This window comes from Physella acuta, unplaced genomic scaffold, assembly GCF_028476545.2.
Source record: "Physella acuta isolate Inbredline_101_S28 unplaced genomic scaffold, ASM2847654v3 ptg000345l, whole genome shotgun sequence".
NCBI classification, from domain to species: Eukaryota; Metazoa; Mollusca; class Gastropoda; family Physidae; genus Physella; species Physella acuta.
The window spans coordinates 661,770-685,310 of NW_026731864.1; the positions used below are offsets into that span (position 1 = coordinate 661,770).

Here is a 23,541-nt window from a genome sequence, read left to right on the forward strand (position 1 = left end):
ACTTATCTAGCAAGTTCCAGAGTTTTACTCTTTTGGGCATATTTTATATACTAAAGACGAGTACTTTAAAATGAAAGACAGTTAGTCTTAGTCTTGTTAGGCTGAAAGTGGTCTTGAGCTTGACTAGACTAGTCGTCGATTCACCAGTTTATTCCCGTCAAGGTATCAAACGTTCGTAAAAACGTCCTTTTGAGGGCGAAAACTCTATGCTTATTGACATGGCAATGCTCGGCTGAAAGTGGTCTAGAGCATGACTTTGCTCTCTGATGGCATACTTTATATACTAAAAACGACTACTTTTAAATGAAAGACGGTTAGTCTTAGTCTTGCTCGGCTGAAAGTGGTCTTCAGCTTGACTAGACTATTCGTCTTTTTTAAAGGTTTATTCCCGTGACTGTTCTAAACGCTGACAAAAGTGTTCTCTTAACCTCGAAAACTCTATGCTTGTTTACTTAGTAATGCTCGGCTGAAAGTGGTCTTGAGCATTCTTTATCTCGCAAGTTCCAGAGTTTTACTCTGTTGGGATTACTTTATGTACTAAAAACAATACTTTTAAATGAAAGACAGTTAGTCTTAGTCTTGCTAGGCTGAAAGTGGTCTTGAGCTTGACTAGACTAGTCGTCGATTGAAAAGTTATTCCCGTGAAGGTACTAAACGCACACAAAAACGTCCTTTTGAGGGCGCAAACTCTATGCTTATTGACTTGGTAATGCTCGATTGAAAGTGGTCTAGAGCATGACTTTGCTGTCGCACTTTCCAGAGAAATACTCTGATGGGCATACTTTATATACTAAAAACAAAACTTTTAAATGAAAGTCAGTTATGCTTAGTCTTGCTCGGCTGAAAGTGGTCTTGAGCTTGACTAGACTAATCGTCTTTTTTTAAAGGTTTATTCCCGTGACTGTTCTAAACGCTGACAAGTGTTCTCTTGAGGTCGAAAACTCTATGCTTGTTGACCTAGTAATGCTCGGTGAAAGTGGTCTTGAGCATTACTTATCTCGCAAGTTCCAGAGTTTTACTCTTTTGAGTATACTTAATATACTAAAAACGACTACTTTAAAATGGAAGACAGTTAGTCTTAGTCTTGCTCGGCTGAAAGTGGTCTTGACCTTCACTAGACTAGTCGTCGATTCAAAAGTTATTCCCGTGAAGGTGCTAAACGCACACAAAACCGTTCTTTTGAGGGCGAAAACTCTATGCTTGTTGTCTTGGTAATGCTCGGCTGAATGTGGTCTAGAGCATGACTTTGCTGTCGAAGTTTCCAGAGAAATACAGTGTTGGGCATTCTTTAAATACTGAAAACGACTACTTTAAAATGAAAGACAGTGAGTCTAAGTCTTGCTCGGCTGAAAGTGGTCTTGAGCTTGACTAGACTAATCGTCTTTTTTTAAAGGTTTATTCCCGTGACTGTTCTAAACGCTCACAAAAGTGTTCCCTTAACCTCGAAAACTCTATGCTTGTTGACTTAGTAATGCTCGGCTGAAAGTGGTCTTGGTTGTTACTTCAGTCGCAAGTTCCAGAGTTTTACTCTTTTTGTATACTTTATATACTAAAAACGACTACTTTAAAATGAAAGACAGTGAGTCTAAGTCTTGCTCGGCTGAAAGTGGTCTTGAGCTTGACTAGTCTAATCGTCTTTTTTTAAAGGCTTATTCCCGTGACTGTTCTAAACGCTGACAAAAGTGTTCTCTTGAGGTCGAAAACTCTATGCTTGTTGACTTAGTAATGCTCGGCTGAAAGTGGTCTTGAGCATTACTTATCTCGCAAGTTCCAGAGTTTTACTCTGTTGGGATTACTTGATGTACTAAAAACAAGTACTTTAAAATGAAAGACAGTTAGTCTTAGTCTTGCTCGGCTGCAAGTGGTCTTGAGCTTGACTAGACTAGTTGTCGATTTAAAACTTATTCACGTGAAGGTACTGAACGCACACAAAAACGTCCTTTTGAGGGCGAAAACTCTATGCTTATTGACTTGGTAATGCTCGGCTGAATGTGGTCTAGAGCATGACTTTGCTGTCGAAGGTTCCAGAGAAATACTCTGTTGGGCATTCTTTATATACTGAAAACGACTACTTTAAAATAAATGACAGTTATTGTTAGTTTTGCTCGGCTGAAAGTGGTCTTAAGCTTGACTAGACTAATCGTTTTTTTTAAAGGTTTATTCCCGTGCCTGTTCTAAACGCTGACAAAAGTGTTCTCATGAGGGCGAAAACTCTATGCTTGTTGACCTAGTAATGCTCGGTTGAAAGTGGTATTGAGCTTGACTAACTAATCGTCTTTTTTTAAAGGTTTATTCCCGTGACTGTTCTAAACGCTGACAAAAGTGTTCTCTTGAGGGCGAAAACTCTATGCTTGTTGACCTAGTAATGCTCGGCTGAAAGTGGTCTTGAGCATTACTTATCTCGCAAGTTCCAGAGTTTTACTCTTTTGGGCATATTTTATATACTAAAAACGAGTACTTTAAAAAGAAACACAATTAGTTTTAGTCTTGCTCGGCTGAAAGTGGTCTTGAGCTTGACTAGACTAATTGTTTTTTTAAAGGTTTATTCCCGTGACTGTTCTAAACGCTGACAAAAGTTTTCTCTTAAGGGCGAAAACTCTATGCTTGTTGACTTGGTAATACTCGGCTGAATGTGGTCTAGAGCATGACTTTGCTGTCGAAGTTTCCAGAGAAATACTCTGTTGGGCATTCTTTATATACTGAAAACGACTACTTTAAAAAGAAAGACAATTAGTTTTAGTCTTGCTCGGCTGAAAGTGGTCTTGAGCTTGACTAGACTAATCGTCTTTTTTTAAAGGTTTATTCCCGTGACTGTTCTTAACGCTCACAAAAGTCCTCCCTTAACCTCGAAAACTCTATACTTGTTGACTTAGTAATGCTCGGCTGAAAGTGGTCTTGAGCTTTACTTATCTAGCAAGTTCCAGAGTTTTACTCTTTTGGGCATATTTTATATACTAAAGACGAGTACTTTAAAAAGAAAGACAGTTAGTCTTAGTCTTGTTAGGCTGAAAGTGGTCTTGAGCTTGACTAGACTAGTCGTCGATTCACCAGTTTATTCCCGTCAAGGTATCAAACGTTCGTAAAAACGTCCTTTTGAGGGCGAAAACTCTATGCTTATTGACATGGCAATGCTCGGCTGAAAGTGGTCTAGAGCATGACTTTGCTCTCTGATGGCATACTTTATATACTAAAAACGACTACTTTTAAATGAAAGACGGTTAGTCTTAGTCTTGCTCGGCTGAAAGTGGTCTTCAGCTTGACTAGACTATTCGTCTTTTTTAAAGGTTTATTCCCGTGACTGTTCTAAACGCTGACAAAAGTGTTCTCTTAACCTCGAAAACTCTATGCTTGTTTACTTAGTAATGCTCGGCTGAAAGTGGTCTTGAGCATTCTTTATCTCGCAAGTTCCAGAGTTTTACTCTGTTGGGATTACTTTATGTACTAAAAACAATACTTTTAAATGAAAGACAGTTAGTCTTAGTCTTGCTAGGCTGAAAGTGGTCTTGAGCTTGACTAGACTAGACGTCGATTCAAAAGTTTATTCACGTAAAGGTACTAAACGCACACAAAAACGTCCTTTTGAGGGCGAAAACTCTATGCTTATTGACTTGGTAATGCTCGGTTGAAAGTGGTCTAGAGCATGACTTTGCTGTCGCACTTTCCAGAGAAATACTCTGATGGGCATACTTTACATACTAAAAACAAAACTTTTAAATGAAAGACAGTTATGCTTAGTCTTGCTCGGCTGAAAGTGGTCTTGAGCTTGACTAGACTAATCGTCTTTTTTTAAAGGTTTATTCCCGTGACTGTTCTAAACGCTGAAAAAAGTGTTCTTTTGAGGGCGAAAACTCTATGCTTGTTGACTTGGTAATGCTCGGCTGAAAGTGGTCTTGATTGTTACTTCAGTCGCAAGTTCCAGAGTTTTACTCTTTTGGGTATACTTTATATACTAAAAACGACTACTTCAAAATGAAAGGCAGTTAGTCTTAAGTCTTGCTCGGCTGAAAGTGGTCTTGGGCTTGACTAGACAAATCGTCTTTTTTAAAGGTTTATTCCCGAGACTGTTCTAAACGCTCACAAAAGTGTTCCCTTAACTCTTAACAGACTGAGGGTTTTAGTGATATTTTCAGTGTTCGGCAGTATGCTTGTAACTTTTGACCATAAGTATAGATTGAACATCAGCACACACATGTGTTATATATCATTGTGTAGGTATTTGATTTGTCTTTAATATTACTGAAGAGTTTTTAGGTTTTAACAATTGGTTTTAGTTTTGTAGCCTAAAATCTGATGGTTTAATTTTTAAAAAATAATTAAAAACTTTAAAATCAAGAGTTCCTAAGAAGCAAAAAAATAATTGATAAGAGCTATTGAGTTAATATGTATATTTTATTGACTTACATCCATATATGTATAAATGTGACAATTTTGAATATACTGTGCCAAGAAATGGATTTTTCACAAATTAATTGATCTTATGATGATCTTTACATGATTTGGACCTCTCCGCAAACATTTTTACTCTAAAAGTGGCAAACATAGGTTAACATGGAATCAAACACACACATAAGTCAATGTCATGAAATAATCAAATTGCAATATCTACAGTGCTTCTTATTACATTAAAACAGATGCTTTTAATGATCTTCAATTAATAAATAATGCGAACACACATGATAAGTAAACAAACAATTTCCTTCTTTTTGTAAGCATAAAGTGTATCATATACACTTATCTACACTTAACTTATATTCTTTTAATATTGTTTTATCATACAATAACAATTTAAAAACCTCATTCTAATCTGATATAGTATGGTCCATAGAATGGTTGGAAAATAATGGTGGCTTACAAGCCAAAGAAACAGTATGGTTAAGTGAAATATTACCTAACTTTCCAACTAACTTTTAAAGAGTGTAATTGGCAATACCATGTTGGAATTTTTTTCCCTAAGATATCTGGATTCTTTTCTCAATAATCTTGAAGTAAAATACAGAAATTAACTTTAGTTATATCTCAAAGGTGAAAAAAATTAGTTCTAGTACACTACTAGTACTTAATTGTTTACCGAAGGACATTACAGTTTTATTAACTGATCACTTCTATCCACCACATAAGCTAACCCATCTGGCCCACTGACCAGAATAATAAAATATAAAAAACAAAACCTTATGTGTAACCTCTCAATGATCAGCCAAAGCTCATAATTGCATACCCTAATGTTGGCTTATCCACAATCATAAGCATGATAATGTATTGTCAAGAAAAATATTCTTTCTAACCTTTGTCTTATCTATGGAAATATATAAAGCTACAACAATTTACTGCACTTAATTTTGATGTAAGTTGGGAGCATTATTTGTATAATATGTCCTCTGTATGTTCAGTATCTTGATAGTACATCTAAAAAAGCATGAAACCTTTGAAGCAATAGCGTGATATGAAAACTTGAGCCGCAGTCCATTGTAGAGCATAGAGTAAATTCTTGCTTCAGAATCTGTCAAAATGAGTGTTGATAATCCTTAGAACATATTATAAGTTCATAAAACCTGTAAGATTTAATCAGGTGTCAAATTAAACCATCCCGAGACAGATAAGTGATCTTCGTCGCTTTACATATCAATTGGTAAATTGACATAATGTATGTCACAATTTTCACTGTAGAGTTTACAAACACAATAGGTTTGAGTAAACATATACTTCATTGTACTGTCTCCTGTCCTCATCTCAGCCAGCTGAATTCCTGGTTCTTTCTCAGGAGGTAACAGTCCCAGTTGATAAGGGATACCCATTCACTCCTTTTTTCCTTTATAAATTCTCAGTTCTGTTGAAAAGAAAAAATGGTAAATATTTAAAATATGGATTCTATTTAATATTTTCACATATAATAATTTCATCCTAAATGTTAGGTGATTTATAATAAGTTAGTACAAGTTAGTACTGTTTGTAACAAAAGAAAACTGAGTTTTTATTACAGTCATGTAAGATCAGCTGATTTGTGTTTACATTCTAGACGGTAGACAGTACTGCTACCAATACTACTATTATTTAATAATTGTCATATACTATGAACTGAAACTAGGCTAGTTACATAGTAAAATGATTGAAGTGTTCTTTTAACTACACATTTATATCTAATTAAAATCATTAAAAAGAAAAATTGATAAAAATCGCCAAAAAATTAGTAGGAAAAAAAAGGAGAAAAACTGAGTTACTTACGATGTGTAGAGAAAGAATTCAAAATAGTGTTCAAAACTGTATTTTCGTTATCTCCAGTGTCTAGGACATCAGTAAGGTCTTACACTTCTTCGTTACTTGAATCTAAATCATTTTCACGCAGATAATTAGAATCTAATTCCATTTTCCATGAGGTCTGACCGAGGATGAATGCAAAGTCGGCAAGATGGCGGCGTCTCGCCGATCACGCGATAGCATTAATTTTCGTACTCGAAAATATATAATAAGTTTAAAATTAATTATTATTTTTTCAGATTATGATTAATTCATAATTTATTTTGATATAAAATGCTATTGTGCTTGAAAAAAAACATGTTTATCACCATTTTTATGACCTCAAAGTCACATGACAATAATGGGACATAAACCAATCAATCGTTGGGTGGGAGTTAACCTCGAAAACTCTATGCTTGTTGACTTAGTAATGCTCGGCTGAAAGTGGTCTTGAGCATTACTTATCTCGCAAGTTCAAGAGTTTTACTCTTTTGAGTATAATGTATATACTAAAAACGACTACTTTAAAATAAAAGAAAGTTAGTCTAAATCTTGCTCGGCTGAAAGTGGTCATTAGCTTCACTAGACAAATCGTCTTTTTTTTAAAGTTTATTCCCGTGACTGTTCTAAACGCTGACAAAAGTGTTCTCTTAAGGGCGAAAACTCTATGCTTGTTGACTTAGAAATGCTCGGCTGAAAGTGGTCTTGAGCATTACTTATCTCGCAAGTTCCAGAGTTTTACTCTGTTGGGATTACTTTATGTACTAAAAACAAGTACTTTAAAATGAAAGACAGTTAGTCTTGCTCGGCTGAAAGTGGTCTTGAGCTTGACTAGACTAGTTGTTGATTCAAAATTTATTCCCGTGAAGGTACTAAACGCACACAAAAACGTCCTTTTGAGGGCGCAAACTCTATGCTTATTGACTTGGTAATGCTCGATTGAAAGTGGTCTAGAGCATGACTTTGCTGTCGAAGTTTCCAGAGAAATACTCTGTTGGGCATTCTTTAAATACTGAAAACGACTACTTTAAAATGAAAGACAGTTAGTCTAAGTCTTGCTCGGCTGAAAGTGGTCTTGAGCTTGACTAGACTAATCGTCTTTTTTTAAAGGTTTATTCCCGTGACTGTTCTAAACGCTCACAAAAGTGTTCCCTTAACCTCGAAAACTCTATGCTTGTTGACTTAGTAATGCTCGGCTGAAAGTGGTCTTGAGCATTACTTATCTCGAAAGTTCCAGAGTTTTACTCTTTTGGGCATATTTTATATACTAAAAACAAGTACTTTAAAATGAAAGACAATTAGTTTTAGTCTTGCTCGGCTGAAAGTGGTCTTGATATTCACTAGACTAGTCGTCGATTCAAAATTTATTCCCGTTAAGGTGCTAAACGCACACAAAAACGTCCTTTTGAGGGCGAAAACTCTACGCTTATTGACTTGGTAATGCTCGGCTGAATGTGGTCTAGAGCATGACTTTGCTGTCGAAGTTTCCAGAGAAATACAGTGTTGGGCATTCTTTAAATACTGAAAACGACTACTTTAAAATGAAAGACAGTGAGTCTAAGTCTTGCTCGGCTGAAAGTGGTCTTGAGCTTGACTAGACTAATCGTCTTTTTTTAAAGGTTTATTCCCGTGACTGTTCTAAACGCTCACAAAAGTGTTCCCTTAACCTCGAAAACTCTATGCTTGTTGACTTAGTAATGCTCGGCTGAAAGTGGTCTTGATTGTTACTTCAGTCGCAAGTTCCAGAGTTTTACTCTTTTTGTATACTTTATATACTAAAAACGACTACTTTAAAATGAAAGACAATTAGTTTTAGTCTTGCTCGGCTGAAAGTGGTCTTGAGCTTGACTAGACTAATCGTCTTTTTTTAAAGGCTTATTCCCGTGACTGTTCTAAACGCTGACAAAAGTGTTCTCTTGAGGTCGAAAACTCTATGCTTGTTGACTTAGTAATGCTCGGCTGAAAGTGGTCTTGAGCATTACTTATCTCGCAAGTTCCAGAGTTTTACTCTGTTGGGATTACTTGATGTACTAAAAACAAGTACTTTAAAATGAAAGACAGTTAGTCTTAGTCTTGCTCGGCTGAAAGTGGTCTTGAGCTTGACTAGACTAGTTGTCGATTTAAAACTTATTCACGTGAAGGTACTGAACGCACACAAAAACGTCCTTTTGAGGGCGAAAACTCTATGCTTATTGACTTGGTAATGCTCGGCTGAATGTGGTCTAGAGCATGACTTTGCTGTCGAAGGTTCCAGAGAAATACTCTGTTGGGCATTCTTTATATACTGAAAACGACTACTTTAAAATAAATGACAGTTATTGTTAGTTTTGCTCGGCTGAAAGTGGTCTTAAGCTTGACTAGACTAATCGTTTTTTTTTAAAGGTTTATTCCCGAGACTGTTCTAAACGCTGACAAAAGTGTTCTCTTGAGGGCGAAAACTCTATGCTTGTTGACCTAGTAATGATCGGCTGAAAGTGGTCTTGAGCATTACTTATCTCGCAAGTTCCAGAGTTTTACTCTTTTGGGCATATTTTATATACTAAAAACGCATACTTTAAAATGAAAGACAGTTAGTCTTAGTCTTGCTCTGCTGAATGTGGTCTTGATCTTGACTAGACTAGTCGCCGATTCAAAAGTTTATTCCCGTGAAGGTACTAAACGCACACAAAAATGTCCTTTTGAGGGCGAAAACTCTATGCTTATTGACTTGGTAATGCTCGGCTGAATGTGGTCTTGAGTTGGACATGTAGTGTGTTGGAAAAACTAGGTCAGGAACACGGATGCTGTGTGGAGAAAAGTAGGTCAGTAACAGAGCTGCTGTGTCAGAAAATGTAGGTCAGTAACACGGATGATGAGAAGGGGAATTGTATGCCTGTAATATGGGTGTTTACCACTAGACTAGCTTGATGTTTTTAACTTTGGCCTACTCTTATATTTTATATGATGCTTCGTGAACAACCTCAAGTGAAGCGTGATGACAATGTATGTGTAGGCCTATGTGGTTTGGTTTAAATGTAAATTGTAAAACAAATGTTTCCGAACATAAGAGAAATTTTGTGGTGAGGGTGGGGGAGGGGGCTAAAAATCTCCCTTTAATCCGCCACTGCCACTGTATGTATGCCGATATGTTTGTCGCAAAAGTCACGGACGCATATAAAATATAGGGTCGCAACGTAACGTAGGCCACTTCATAGCCACACACACACACACACACACACATGCAAGTTTTACTTATCTCTGGTTATATATTTTATAGGCCTACACTACACAGTGACCTTCACCTTTAAACTGTGTAAGATTGTCTCCTGTCCTGCACTAAAAAATCAGTCGTAGAGTAGGCCTTATGATTATCAAACAAAGTGTTATCACTGTTATGTAAGCCTTGCCTCTAGACAGGGGCGGAACTACCATACCGCCAGACCCCGCAATGCGGGGGGCCCAGGACGTTTAGGGGCCCAGTTCCGACCAAAAAACAATGATTTTTTTTTCAAAAAATATGTTTTTCATGCATCTTGAAAGTGATTTTGTAAAAAAAAAAAACAGGTCTACTATAGCAGAGATAGCTGCGTAGAAAAATATTTTAAAATCTACAAGAGCTATAGTTTGAAAGGTAGGCAAACATTCACACTACTTCCATGACTTACTGCCCTTCTTTAAAATAGGTATGCCCACGAAGCTCATTTAAATAGTTTTGTACTATGTATATTGAAAAGCAATTGATTCTCTGAATTGTCATTTAAATAAGACGTAATAAACAATGGTATAGCTATAAAAATCAATTTTTTTCAAAATTGATATTATAAAAGCCAAAAATGAAAAAAAATAAACATAACGCGAGAAACCATTCACGAATCAAGCTTACGTCTTTATATATTTTTGAGCAGCTTTTTCTGCAGTAGCCATGATTATGTTGTTTGGATGAGTTTGGACTAAATTTGTCTGGTTTGTTCATTCAGAATGGTTATTTATTGCAATGAAGTAGACTTAATTACACAGTTAGGATATAGATTATATATATATATATATATATATATATATATATATATATATATATATATATATATATATATATATATATATAGGGGGCCCTAATTTTTTCTTTGCGGGGGAGCCCTTTTTTTCTAGTTCCGCCACTGCCTCTAGATCTAGAAAATCCAGATCTAAAACGAGATTCTTGATCTAGCAAGTTTGACAGAAGCTAAAATTATTTTTTATATTTTAGATTAAAATTAAAGCTCAACACTGGCAACTCAAAGACTACGCACTGTTTGTAAACACTGTCAAAACCCTAAAATTATGACGCAAAAATCTTTTCAAAAAGGTAGGCCTAATGGTTATAGATCTAGAATATATCTAGATACTAGATATAGATCTAGATCTATATAGTATATAGATCTACCGTGAAGTGTACAAATGTATTATTTAATGCAGATCTACTAGATTTTCTAGATCTAGAAGCTAGATCGAAATATAAATATTGTAACAGGCTTTAATCTTTGTGAAATTGGTAAATTGTAATTTACTTAGTTTGGCATACTGGGATATATTATTTCCTTTGAATTTTCTTTTACCAGGAACACCACTTCCACCACTACAGCCAGGGCTTCTCAGACTGTACAGCATGAGATTTTGTCCATTTGCACAAAGAACGAGACTGGTTCTTCTTTACAAAAACATTCCGTAGGTTCAACAAAGTTCATTTTTCTTAATAATCACCCATCTTCTTAACAAAATAAAAAGGTAAAATATATTTTTTATTTTTAATATCTTTCTTAACAAGATTTAGAAGTATTTTTTCGGCTTGTTAATTTTAGTATTTTAATCAAAGTGACCCTTCAACCTTTCACAATTCATGAGAAATATTATTATGAAATCCTTGTGTAACACTTTTCTAAAAGTAGGATTACTATTTTACTGGAAATACTCCCCCTTTCTTTGTTTAGTAGCTAAGTTTGGTGTTGGTAGTTGATTGGTTTCATTACTTAGACTACTTTAGAAATTTTGTATATATAATATAATTTAATACTCAGCTATATTTATTTATATTTTCTTTACAGGTTTGAAACAATTAATGTTGATTTAAAACACAAACCTGATTGGTTCTTTGATAAAAATCCCCTTGGTCTGGTGCCAATTGTGGAACTAGATGACAAGATTATTTATGAATCCACAGCCACATGTGAATGGCTTGATGACATTTACCCACAGCATAGACTTCAGCCAAGTGATCCTTACACAAAGGCATGGGACAGGACTCTGTTGGAGTATTTCGGAAAGGTTGGTTTTTTGTTTAATTGTTGGGTCACTGCTGCAAAGGGAGACTATTCATTAGTAACTTTAGTGCTTTGAGTTGTACATTCAACATATTGTAAGATGTTACTGTGTCATACAAAGTGAAGGTTTTTCCCCAGTGTTTTCAAACACTTCAAAATATAAACCTGCCTCCCAGCTCAAGTTTTCAGGCTTTCAAATCATTATTTCAAAGCAAACTTTTAAGATTTAAATTAATAGATACAACATACTCAGATACTCAAAATTCTAGTCAACGCAATGAAAAATGGACAGAGATAATCTGTGAATAGTTCACATATACTAAATGTGAATCACTGTGAGCAGGGTATGACTGTAATATATGTCTAATCATCATTGTAGGTCTTTTTCGAAACCGTCTGGGAATAAAGAATTGTAATCAAACTAAGATCTGTCACATCTTAAAAAATTTAGATGCAGTGCGGGCCTCAGCATGTGTTATACTGTATTACATCATATAGGCTTCCACTGAACACTTAAATTAACGATAAACAATGTAGGGCCTATATTCTAGTTTAAAAAACTGTGTTTTCTATATTGCTTGCAGCTTACAACATTAATTTTAAAAACTGTATTTTCTATATTGCTTGCAGCTTACATTAATTTTAAATACTGTGTTTTCTATATTGCTTTCAGCTTACATTAATTTTAAAAATTGTGTTTTCTATATTGCTTGCAGCTTACAACATTAATTTATGCATTCTTGAGAGAGCCTGATAAGCGAGAAAAAAATGTTGAAGAACTTCAAAAACACCTGAAGTTTTATGAAGATACACTTGCTAAAAGGACCGGCCCATTCTTTGGAGGTAAAAACTGTTGTTTTTTGTATATGTATACTTTTTACTAAGAAACTCAATAGTAATCTAAAAACATTTTGAATCATGGGCTTTAATCTGTAGGATATCTATGATCTCACAAACCCATCAGCGACACAATGTAACACCATCTTCCCCATGGATTGTATGGTGTGAATAGTACCTTATTAGTCAACTTCTGCATTATTGCTAGCTTATGAGTTCTGATAGGACTGAGTGGTCTAGCGGTAGAGAGCTGGACTGCTAACCCGTAAGTCTCGAGTTCGAATCCAGGTTCAACTCTGATGGGTGCCTAACTCACGTTAGGGAAAGTAAAGGCGGCTGGGCATAGTGCTGACCACACTATCTCTTCATATGCCAAGGTCACAGAAACAAGTGAACTCTACTTCACTTGCCCCATAGACCTTCAGGTTTTGAAAGGGAAACTTTACTTTACTTATGAGTTCTGAAGATTCTACTAAACCTTTTTTAAACAAACGTTTGGGTTTTTTTTATCTTCCAGGTGAAACCCCGTCCATGATAGACTTTTACTTATGGCCTCACTTTGAGCGTATACCCGTCCTGGAATCTATCGACACAAGAGCTGGAGTCAGCAAAGACAACTTCCCCCACCTGGCAACTTGGTTTGATGTCATGTGCCAGCTGCCAGCTGTCAAGGCTACCATGTGGGATGCCAAAACACACTTGCATTTCATTCAGTCCTACGCATCTGGCAAGCCTGATTATGATTTTGGTTTGGTTGAGTAATTGGGGCTGCCACATTGTTTTGTCTAAGGCTGGAATTTAATATGTTCTAGACCTTACAGAAGTCTAAAACACATGTAATTTTTGTCATTGATGACATGTTGTTCAGATAAAAAAAATGGTGAATTTGTGATTGAAAACTTTTACACACTTTAAAAACTTATTGTTTTTTTTTAAAGTTGTGTTCGTTAAATAAATTAAAATGTTTTAAATATTAATAATGCTTTTGTTAATTGCCTTGTATATATTTTTTTTTTTAAAATTCCTTTCATTTTTTATCTGCTTCTCAAGTAAATTGTCTTTTCTTATGTCATGGATGGATAGTACTGTCTTGGGCTCTTTTATACAACAAAAATGTTTTTTAATATAAAACCTAATTCCAGATAATTAAATAGGTAAATGGTGCTATTTTTAAAGCTGATTGTGCTAAAATGTCAAGAAATGAGTACAACAATATCCACTTCTGTGTTCCTAATAATTAAGGACAACTACTGTTGTTACTTATAAAATTGTTGGGTATTTCCTCCAATAAATAGTTATAAGATCTAGATGTCACTCAAACATCAAGATCCAAAAAAAATTTTATTTTATTTTTATGTCTCAATCCAATTTAAACTTGTTATAGACTTAACATAGTGGGCACAATAGATCTCTACTAAGGATAATTCACTAAAATAGCACAACTCAATAACAATTGTGACATAGCCTAAAAGACCCTATACACTTACATACAACATTTTAGGCTCCTTGCCTTATACATATGAAATGAAAGTTAGCCAATTCTTTGGTGAATGTCGCCAGATGTGGCACTTCGTGGTGTCACCCCCCCCCCCCCCCCAAAAAAAAAAGAAACAAAGTATATATATATATTTATATATATATAGGCCTATATATATAATATATATATATATATATTTATATATATATATTTTATATATATATATATATATTATTTATATATATATATATATAGGCCTATTTATATATTATACTATTATATTATTTATTATATATATATATATATACATACATATATATATGTGTGTGTGTCTGCCTACATAGGTCTATAATTTAAATATGCCACATACGTTTTACAAATAAAATTAAACTGCAATTTTGAGGGGGGAGGGTGTAGACTGAGTTGTGACTTCATTATAGGGAGGGGAGAGGGTCTGATTTTTGTGACGATGTGTAACGGCGGTGAGGAGGGGGGGGGGATCGTCCAAAAAGCGTGACGTCAGTTATATGGATGAGCCCTAAGAAATATGATTATGTCCTTAAAAAATCTCCCCTCTCCTATGTTTCTTTTTTTCTATCTTGGATTATTACCGTCAATAATAAATTAATATTTAATATGTTGGTATGAAGTTTGGGGTGGCAAGAAAATTATTTTTATTTTAGTTGACGGTATTCAAACAAAATCTAGAATCTAGATTAACTAGATCTAGAAACTAGATTCTAGATCCTTTTTGTGAATCTTTGCTAAGCGTTGCTACGACAACTTTAACTTTCATTTGGTAAAAATGAAAAAAAAAGTTTAAATTATTCCTTATATTATCTCAGAAAGTTTTAGTTTTAAAATTCTAGCCTAACTCTTGTTTCCATAAAGATAAATTTGTACGTTTACTACACATCACATTAAAAACATACACAAATACTACAACACACTGCTTGCATTGCCACGAGATCCATACCAGCTGTTTGTCGCCCTTACCCTTCATTAAAACGGTTATTGAACAAAAGCAATCATCATGCCTGTAAGAAAAATACTTGAACACTTTTAAATACATTCTTTAAATTGTACCTGATTCTAGATCTGAATGAGTAGTTCGTAAAACTAATAAATGTAAAGAAATGCCAGTAAACCGGATCTGCAGACCAGAGGCAGAAGCCCACTTACTGAGTTGACTTCTGAGAAGGGTGAAAAAAAAATGAAAAGTGAAGACTAAAAACTATAACGTTTAAGTTACTAGATCTAGACATCTAAGTCAAGTGAAGACCAAAAGAAATGTAATTTTAGATGACCCCTAGACTAAGAAATATGATCGAAATTTATTAATTTAGATCTAGATCTAGAACTTACTCTCACATAATTTATAATTTTGATCTAAGATCTAGATTCTAGAAAATTACTTAGATCTAGAGGAGCTTACACTTTTCGGACACACATAGCGAAAAAACGCAACGTAAAAATTCCATGCGGTCTCATTCAGTAACCGCTTAGCATAGAAAACAAAAAAAAGTATCATATCTATCCGCAACCATTCTACTTTAATAATGTGTGTGTCATTTTGTATTCATACGCATAGAACTTAAGCTATTCTTGTTATAGTGACTGGGGGGTCTTAACGTGTGTTCGAACACATGTAATACAGTTTTACATGTGTTCGGACACCTTTACCCGTCATCGGACATAGCACTTTTTGTTCATTTAGAATAATTTAAAGTCAATTTAATGAATAAAAACATATATTATATGCATGTATATTGTGTTATTGATTGTTTGTGAGGTAATTTTAATAGTATAAAACCTTTTTCCTACACTCCCAAAGTTCATCCCATTCAGCCATTGCGGCTCGCGCAGTACGCTGCTAAGCCAGCCAGGTCACATGATTCCCCCTCCTCTTTCGCATTCCACTGCCTTCTTGACCTTATTTTGACCCTTTCCCTTCAATAACCAGCCCCTTTTATGCTCTAAATTCTTATTTAGTAATATTTTTGTGTTGCTGTCCGCTCCCATGTAAGGCCAAATAAGTTAGCGAACACCCCTTTTTTATTGTTCAAGCACAAAAAAACCCATTAACCTTGACATTTACGATGTTCCATACATATATAGAAGCTATTTATAGTGTAACCTTTTAGCTAAGCATTGATTGGTTCAAGTTTTGCCCCTAAGTCCAACCCTAGGTCACTTCATCCGGCTGGTGTAAAAATAGAAATGTGCGTACCATGCAACGTTAAAAAATTTCTAAAAATAATTCTTGTGAAAGGAAACGGAAGTACTTGACACGGAAGTGTTCATAAATGAACAGTTTACGTGCAGGCGCCGTGGTTTCGCGTGAGACATGCTAATTAAAGTTTCTATGAGCCAAAAACCGACGAAGTGTTCGCTCCTACGTAATTTTTGGTGTGTGTCCGAAAAGTGTAAACTCCTCTAGTGTCTTAGACTCTTAGTTGGATGATTGATTGTGGATAGATCTAGAATTCGAGATCTATATAAATAATATTAATCATGTCATAGGGCCAATGATTTGGACTTAAGTCGACTTAAGAAGTTAAGACAATTGGCAATAATTTATTAATTTAATAATTAGATCTAGGCCTAGTAATTTTGTTTATAAATATTATATAGGAATCATGTGAAATTATCCTAGTTAGAGATACAGAGCTACTTAATAAAGAAAATGCTAGCGAATCCACAAGAAACAAATGAACATTGAAAGTAGGCCTATGTAGTAAGTAGTTCAATTTCAGGTTATCTGAATCTGTAACTATAAACCAAACCAAGTCTGAATTCTGGTCTGCGGCTATATGGACTCAGAAACAAAGATTCTACATTTTAAAAAAATTATAAATTTATAATTTTAGAATTAATTCCCTTAAAATAAAGGTGTAATATTATCTGATAATGTATTCATATTTTACTACTGCACTAAAATCCCTATTAAAAATGAATTTTACAGAACATTGTTAAAAAGATTTACAAAAATAATCCTCAATCAATTAAAGAGAAAAAATATTTTGAAGGTAGAAAATCTATTTTTACAATAAAAATCTGTTGACTGCCATGTACCAGCAAGGTCTAAACGATTAGTAAATCAACCAGTCTCTAATTTTTATTGGGTGTAGGAAATTGGAATAAATATGAAATTTATTCTAATACACTATTAATTTATTTTAAGTCTGCACAAATTGTCAATCACAAAAAAAAGTCACAGGATAAGTTGATAATCAACTAAATTTTTTTTTAAAATCAGAGGATAAGTTAATGATCAACTGAACAGCTGTATTTTTTTCTTTTTAGCCCAAAGGCAAGCAAGGAACAAAAGGACAAAAGCAGATAGCAGAAGAAAACAAGTCTACTCTTCTCTTTTATATTTACATAATTAGTGCAGTAAATGTAGGTATATCATATAGTCATTGTGTTGAGTGTTGGCATTATTGATTGGATTTGTTGCTCTTTTAGACAAGGAGGGATTGGGGCGTTAATCATGTGTAATTTGAGATGAAATGTAATGTCTATTTAATACAGCACACATTAGAGCTATTTTTGTACTGCTGGACCAGTACACTTACCCTTTGGTACAATTTGATACATATTAATACAAGTAAAGTTATGCTAATTTTTAAGTTATGAATTATTGTTTTTTTTACTGCAGGCTTTATATTACTGTGTCTGGTTTATATTTTACTTGGATGATTTTACACTGGGACCAAAAGTAAGTTTTTTCTCAACTTGAATTTAATTTAAAAATCTAGTTTCAACGTAAATTTATTTGTGACTCAGGTAGTGTTGAAAATCTTACGTTAATATTCTTTATATTTATAACTTTTAGAGTTCTAATAGACAATCTCACTTTAATGTCCTTTATATTTATAATTTTTAGAGTTCTATCTTTTTGTTGAGCTCTATTGCTAATCTTGTTTTGTATAAACAGTTCCTCTCAGGGTTATCTGCCCTGATCTACTTTGGCAGTTACAAGTTCATGTCCTCTATGGCTAAAACTGTGTACCAGAATGGGCAGCTGATTGATGCTGGCATTGATCTTAACATGGAGGCTGGCATGGCAGAGTGAGTTCCCTTTAATTTTATTCTGCCATTTTATTGGTTGAAATAAAAATTCATTACACATTAATTGGATCAAAACATGTACAATTTAAATAGTGCTTTCTGCGTAATGTTGAAGAAATAACATGACAGCTATTGTTGCAGCTAATTAGTCTAATTTAATTACTCAGTAGATTGTACTTGCACATTTAAAAAGTCAACTTGAAAAGTTTAAATGAGCTTTCTCAACCACATATTTTCTTTAAGTTACCTCAAACTTAATGATGATCCAAAAATTATCTCAAAAAAATGCAAAACAAATCTAATGCTTATCATGAAAATTCTTCAAATGATGTTTTGTATGGTTTTTTTTACAGGCACTCAAAGGATCTCCTGTTGCTTACAGCTATAACCCAAGCTTTATCTTTGTTATCTGGATACTTCTGGCTCTTTCTGCTACTGGTGAGCTTTCAGCGTGTAGCATCTGTTGTTCTTTACTTTTATCAGCTAAATTAGTAGCTATCGTAATAAATTAAAAATAAATATCTGATATCACCTACATAAATAGATGAGAGCTATCTTGTGAGATAATGTTCAGACAGAAGTCATATATGTGTTCTTCATCATCTTCTGTTCCCGTTCATGCTCAAGACACATGACGCAGATGAAGTAGAGTTCATCTTTTTCAATGACCTCTGCAAATAGGGAATGGTGTGGTCAGTACTATGCCCAGCCATTGCCTTTGTTTTCCAAATGTGAGTCAGGTACCCTGTTAGGGCTGGATGAGCACAAGGACATCCTATAAATTGGAGCCCAAAATTTGAACTCATGATTATCGGGTTACGATATTTGTTGTTAATAGTTTTTATATTTTTTCTTTGCTGGTTTGTGGTTGTTTTTATTGAACATTTTTTATTTTTAATGTTACATTTTTTATTTAAACTCATTTTTTTTTCTTTTATGTCTGCTCAGGCTCCTGTGAGAGCATTTTATGTGTTGTGGGTCAACATTTTGGGCCCTTGGTTCTTCGCTCCAGCTGAAGAGGAGAAAGTCGATGAAAAGAAGCAGAAGAAAATGGAAAGAAAAATGAAAAGACAACAGATTGTTAGATGAGAAGGGTAGACATTTTTAGGCACTTTATATAGAGCACAATCATTCTTTACTTCCACAAGGAGGAATAGTCCAATGTTTAACTCTAGTAGTTTTTTATGGGGGGCATACATTTTCTTTCTACAAAGGATGTGTTCTCCAGATTAATTAGATTTAAATTTACTTGAAGGATTTCTCTGCTGGACTGGAGGATTTAGATTAACCAGTTTAAATGAATTATTTTCCTATGCGCTGATAGTTATAGGTTGTAATTTTAATATTTAAATCTATAGTGTTTATTTATTATGCACATTTTAAATTAAAATGTAAAATTGAACCACTTTAATGAAGTAAGTTAGGATGAGGGATGAAAGTTAACTGTAAATGTGTGTGTGTGTTGTTTTAATTAACAATCTATTCATTAGCAGCAGCTGTGTGCTTATGATTTTTAATTATTTATACTACACTTGGTCATTGTTGAAGTGTAATTAAAATGGTTGAATGATGTGATTATTATGTGGTTGTCATATTTCATTCAGCTCACTCTTAACACTTTTTTTCAATTTTACGTAAATCGTGTCGTATTTCAGGATTGTTTGTGTGATCATCTAGTACTTAACATGGATTATTTAGATTTAAGGTGTAGCCTATAATTCGTAATTTTCTTTATGTAAAGCTCAACCATAAAATGTAACGTGCTACATTACCAACCATGACCCCTACAAATTTTTAACCTTCTCTCACTTGCAATATGTTTGATTCTCTTTTTTTTTTTCAATTGAAATATTGCCATCATCATTTTAAGCAGCATTTTTAAAAATACTACTATTACTCCATTTTAAATTTCTGAACTGCTATCACTAGTATCACCATTTTATTATCTGCATTGTTGTTAAGAACTTAAACAGGCTGGTTAATAAATAAACTTTGCAGAACTTTATTATGTCTTTGATTTTGTTATAATATATTTAGTAATTTTTTAATTGAAAATAAGTTTTATAAAAATAGATATTCTCGCATTATCGACAGAGACCAATCTATTTCTGGAAAGTTTTAATGAAATCGCTGCATTAAAGGTGGGTTGAAATTAAAATACTAGATTAATCACATTCCACAAACATACAGACATTATGAGCTGAATAAAAGCTTGTGAAAAGTAAAAGTGATGTGCAACATTCTAAACAATGTTTCAACATGACAGTTTAGTTAGTGGCATCTTGAGCAAAATTAAACTGCATTCCATGTGAACAAAAAACAAACAACACACGGAATGACAAGTGAAAGACTTTATTGTCCAACAGCATAAAATAATGAAACAAAAGGTAAATAATTTATGAAAAAACAAAAAGGGTCTGTTTTTACATAATATTTACAGAAATCTGATTGAAAACATAAGAGGTGTTAGAAGTAATCAAGATATATTTGGTAGCATTGTGCCTGTATATACATTGGCATAACTATTAAATAATTTTAAAAATGAATTTATAATTCAAAATTCTTTTGTGTATGTGTGTATATATATATGTATATATTTATATATATATATATTTATATATATATATATATACATATATACATATATTTATATATATACATATATATATATATATATATTTATATATATACAAATATATATGTATATATTTATATATACAAGTCAACGTTATTTAGCTAGCTTACATAATTTGCATCCAAAATAAGCAAAGAAAAGAAACAGTAAAAATGTATTATACTAATACACAAATAATATGCAGTGATCAGCTTTGGCAACATATATTTGACTTAAAGCGTGAAGGCAGATGAGGGAGTTTAACATTAGGGCTGTGAAATTATCTGATGCTATAAACATAAAATACTCATTGCATAAGACAAAGAAATAGCTGAACACTATAGAAATCAATTTTGTTAATGTAATGATTTTTAGTACAGCCTTACTTGATCTTTAGGTGTTTTTTTGGATAGAAAAATTCTATTATTATTGAAATAATTAGCCAATGACATCAATGCTTATATCTGTTGAAAATTAACAACTCTCTACAAGAACACAGCCATTTTAGTATTAAAAAGTTATAATACAATTTGTTTTAAATTATAAAATAACATTTTCGTGACAAATAAACTTTTATAAAATAATCTACCAACATAGCAAACAAGTGTAAAAGAAATTTACGTCCTTATAACTACTCTTTAATAGCTCTAAAGTATCTGTACAGTCAAAGCACTATTGTATATTGTAGCAATATTGATAATTTTTAAACATTTGACTTAATTGGTTGGCATGCACTGAAAAAATATTAGTGAAATCAATTCAGCGGGTAAGAAACATCACATTTTCTAAAAGATTTTAACATAAGGAATGATTATGCTTGATTTTATATTGTTCATAGAAATAATTTATTTGGCATCTTTTTGGGGGGACAGATTTTTGCATAAAATTTGAGCAATAATTTAGGTAAGGCACATTAAGAGCAGGAGGTTTAAATTTAGTTCAATTAGTAACAAAAGTATCCAATATATTTACATTACATTTAGACAAAGTAATTCACTAAAAAATGTTGTAATAATTATTTTAAGGAGCAAAATAAAATAGTTCAAATTCTTAGTTTTGTTTATTGGATTTTAAACAATGTATTATGTTTTAAGATCATTTTTTAAGTAAATTTTTTTTTTTAAATCAGTATGAAAAACCCCTGCTTCTTTCTGGTCTCTTTATATAGGTAGCTTTTTGTTTTGTTCCTGATCTTAAACCTAAATTTGTAATTTTTAAATTGGCTACATTTCCCCAATTCCTTGATCAATTTATGGCTGTATAGCAATCTTTAAGAAAAATGTAATCATTAGCAAAGAACAAGTGTATAAAATAAAAATTAGGCAGGCTATCCAATGCTTAAAAATATTTCTACTTTTTAAACTGTTCTACTGAATACCTGAACCAGCATATTCTCAAAATGTATTCACAGGAAATTAAAACACTAAACTTGCTTTTTTTTAAAAATAGCATTTCAATATAAGCACAGTAAAAAAAATAATTTTGTGAACTCTCATTTTCAGGAAAAAATCTGCATCAGCTAAAGTAGTAAAATATTTTGTCTTTAAAGTTTCAAAATTACAAAATCTGGTTTTGGAGTTTAGTTGTATGTTGTTATGGCAACTACAATAGTAAAAGGTTTGTTAAAGCAGGTATATTTGTGTGTGATATTTAAGCAATACAGGACTATACTTGTGGGAAAACTTATGATGTTGTGATGGCGTGATGGTGTGGTGATGATATTGTGGTTGTATGGCGATGGTATGGTGGTGATATTGTGGTTGTATGGCGATGGTATGGTGGTGATATTGTGGTTGTATGGCGATGGTATGGTCTTGATATTGTGGTTGTATGGCGATGGTATGGTGATGATATTGTGGTTGTATGGTCATGATGTGGTGATGGTATCGTTATGGTACTGCGGAGATGATGACTGGCAGGCCTAAGCTTGTAAAAAAAAAATACACTGTCTTTTAAAACAGCTTGTCTTTTCTATTATTTCTGTTACTGTTAACATAAAATTATAGTTTTTCCTTACATATATACAATGTAAAATATGGTATTGAATATTATAACAATCATAGTTGTTTAATTTGTTAGAAACTGATGAATTCAGAATGAATTATTTGTGCTCTGCATGGAGTTTGGTCCCTACCATTATTGGATTCACACCACTATGTTTTACAGTACTGAGTTACAGTATGCTCTATTCTGTAGTTTAAAATGTAAACTTCAGTGTGCAACAATTTTACAGTAAACACCCTTTAGATATTCAAGCAATTTTGCTTTTAAGTAACAACAATTTATTTCTTGAGTGTTAAAATACAGTAACACACTAACGAAGTTTTCTTAAACAAGAGTTTTAAATGGTCTCTCCTTTGAAGTTTTGATGGCCATTAGAGAAACAATAAGATACCTTTCATGTGGCCGCTAATTAAAGTTGTAATGGTCATTTCAGACTGAAACAGCAGGAAAAGTTTCAAATGGCCTGTTGTCTGAAGTTTTGAGGGCCGTGTCAGAGAATGGGTAAAAGTTTCAAATGGCCTCTTGTTTGAAGTTTTGCGGAGCGTGTGCGACAGAAACAGTGGCTTTGTACTTGCTGGTGATGTGTAATCGTTCACCGTTGTCTAGGATGATGGATGACGGCACGTTGGCGTGCTGGATGATGGATGAGGGATGCTGGAGGTGCTCGGATTTGGCAGTGTGGATGTCATCCACCAGCGACTGGCGGGACAGCGTCTGCTCGGCCAGGGTGAGCATGATGTGGCTAGCCTCCAGACTGGGGTTGCTGGTGATGTCGCTGTAGTCGCCGCCGCTGGTGGCTGTCATCAAGTTCAAGGCCTCGCCTGCGGGTCCTATGCCCATCATGTCGTCCATTTGAGGGGAGGCTACCATGGCGCCCACTGGGCTGTTTAGCACCACACTGTTGACTGGGTCTGTGGCCTCGGCCGCGTTGGAACCTGGGGTCAAGCAAAACATTTTAAACCGGGGACACTTTACAGGACATGGAAACATTGAAAAAATACTCTTAGCATTTTTTTTATAACAAACAACTA

General features: G+C 33.8%; 3 protein-coding genes across 8 annotated transcripts in view; 2 read left to right on the forward strand and 1 right to left on the reverse strand.

Annotated features, from left to right (window-relative positions):
• Window positions 1-13,284, forward strand: part of LOC131941104 (glutathione S-transferase omega-1) — a 42,123-nt gene extending 28,839 nt beyond the window's left edge. For 2 of the 4 annotated variants that reach the window (XM_059300109.1, XM_059300107.1), the window contains exons 2-6: window positions 10,454-10,552; window positions 10,806-10,911; window positions 11,289-11,508; window positions 12,221-12,347; window positions 12,859-13,284. In XM_059300109.1, coding sequence (XP_059156092.1) covers window positions 10,528-10,552; window positions 10,806-10,911; window positions 11,289-11,508; window positions 12,221-12,347; window positions 12,859-13,103 — 723 coding nt within the window. In that variant the 5' untranslated portion in view covers window positions 10,454-10,527 and the 3' untranslated portion in view covers window positions 13,104-13,284. Of the gene's footprint in view, window positions 1-9,497; window positions 9,607-10,453; window positions 10,553-10,805; window positions 10,912-11,288; window positions 11,509-12,220; window positions 12,348-12,858 lie in introns of those variants that run through there. The other 2 variants (XM_059300108.1, XM_059300106.1) reach the window with 2 other exon arrangements.
• A 1,447-nt stretch (window positions 13,285-14,731) lies between these two features.
• LOC131941077 (transmembrane protein 208) lies at window positions 14,732-19,895 on the forward strand. The gene is made up of 6 exons (XM_059300062.1): window positions 14,732-14,857; window positions 17,125-17,220; window positions 17,480-17,539; window positions 17,759-17,892; window positions 18,246-18,330; window positions 18,841-19,895. The coding sequence occupies exons 1-6, from the start codon at window positions 14,852-14,854 to the stop codon at window positions 18,979-18,981; spliced, it is 522 nt and encodes a 173-aa protein (XP_059156045.1). The 5' UTR covers window positions 14,732-14,851; the 3' UTR covers window positions 18,982-19,895.
• A 333-nt stretch (window positions 19,896-20,228) lies between these two features.
• The window catches only part of LOC131941076 (hepatocyte nuclear factor 4-gamma), a 56,977-nt gene continuing 53,664 nt past the window's right edge, over window positions 20,229-23,541 (reverse strand). For all 3 annotated transcript variants that reach the window (XM_059300061.1, XM_059300060.1, XM_059300059.1), the window contains exon 7: window positions 20,229-23,445. In XM_059300061.1, coding sequence (XP_059156044.1) covers window positions 23,021-23,445 — 425 coding nt within the window. In that variant the 3' untranslated portion in view covers window positions 20,229-23,020. The remainder of the gene's footprint in view (window positions 23,446-23,541) is intronic.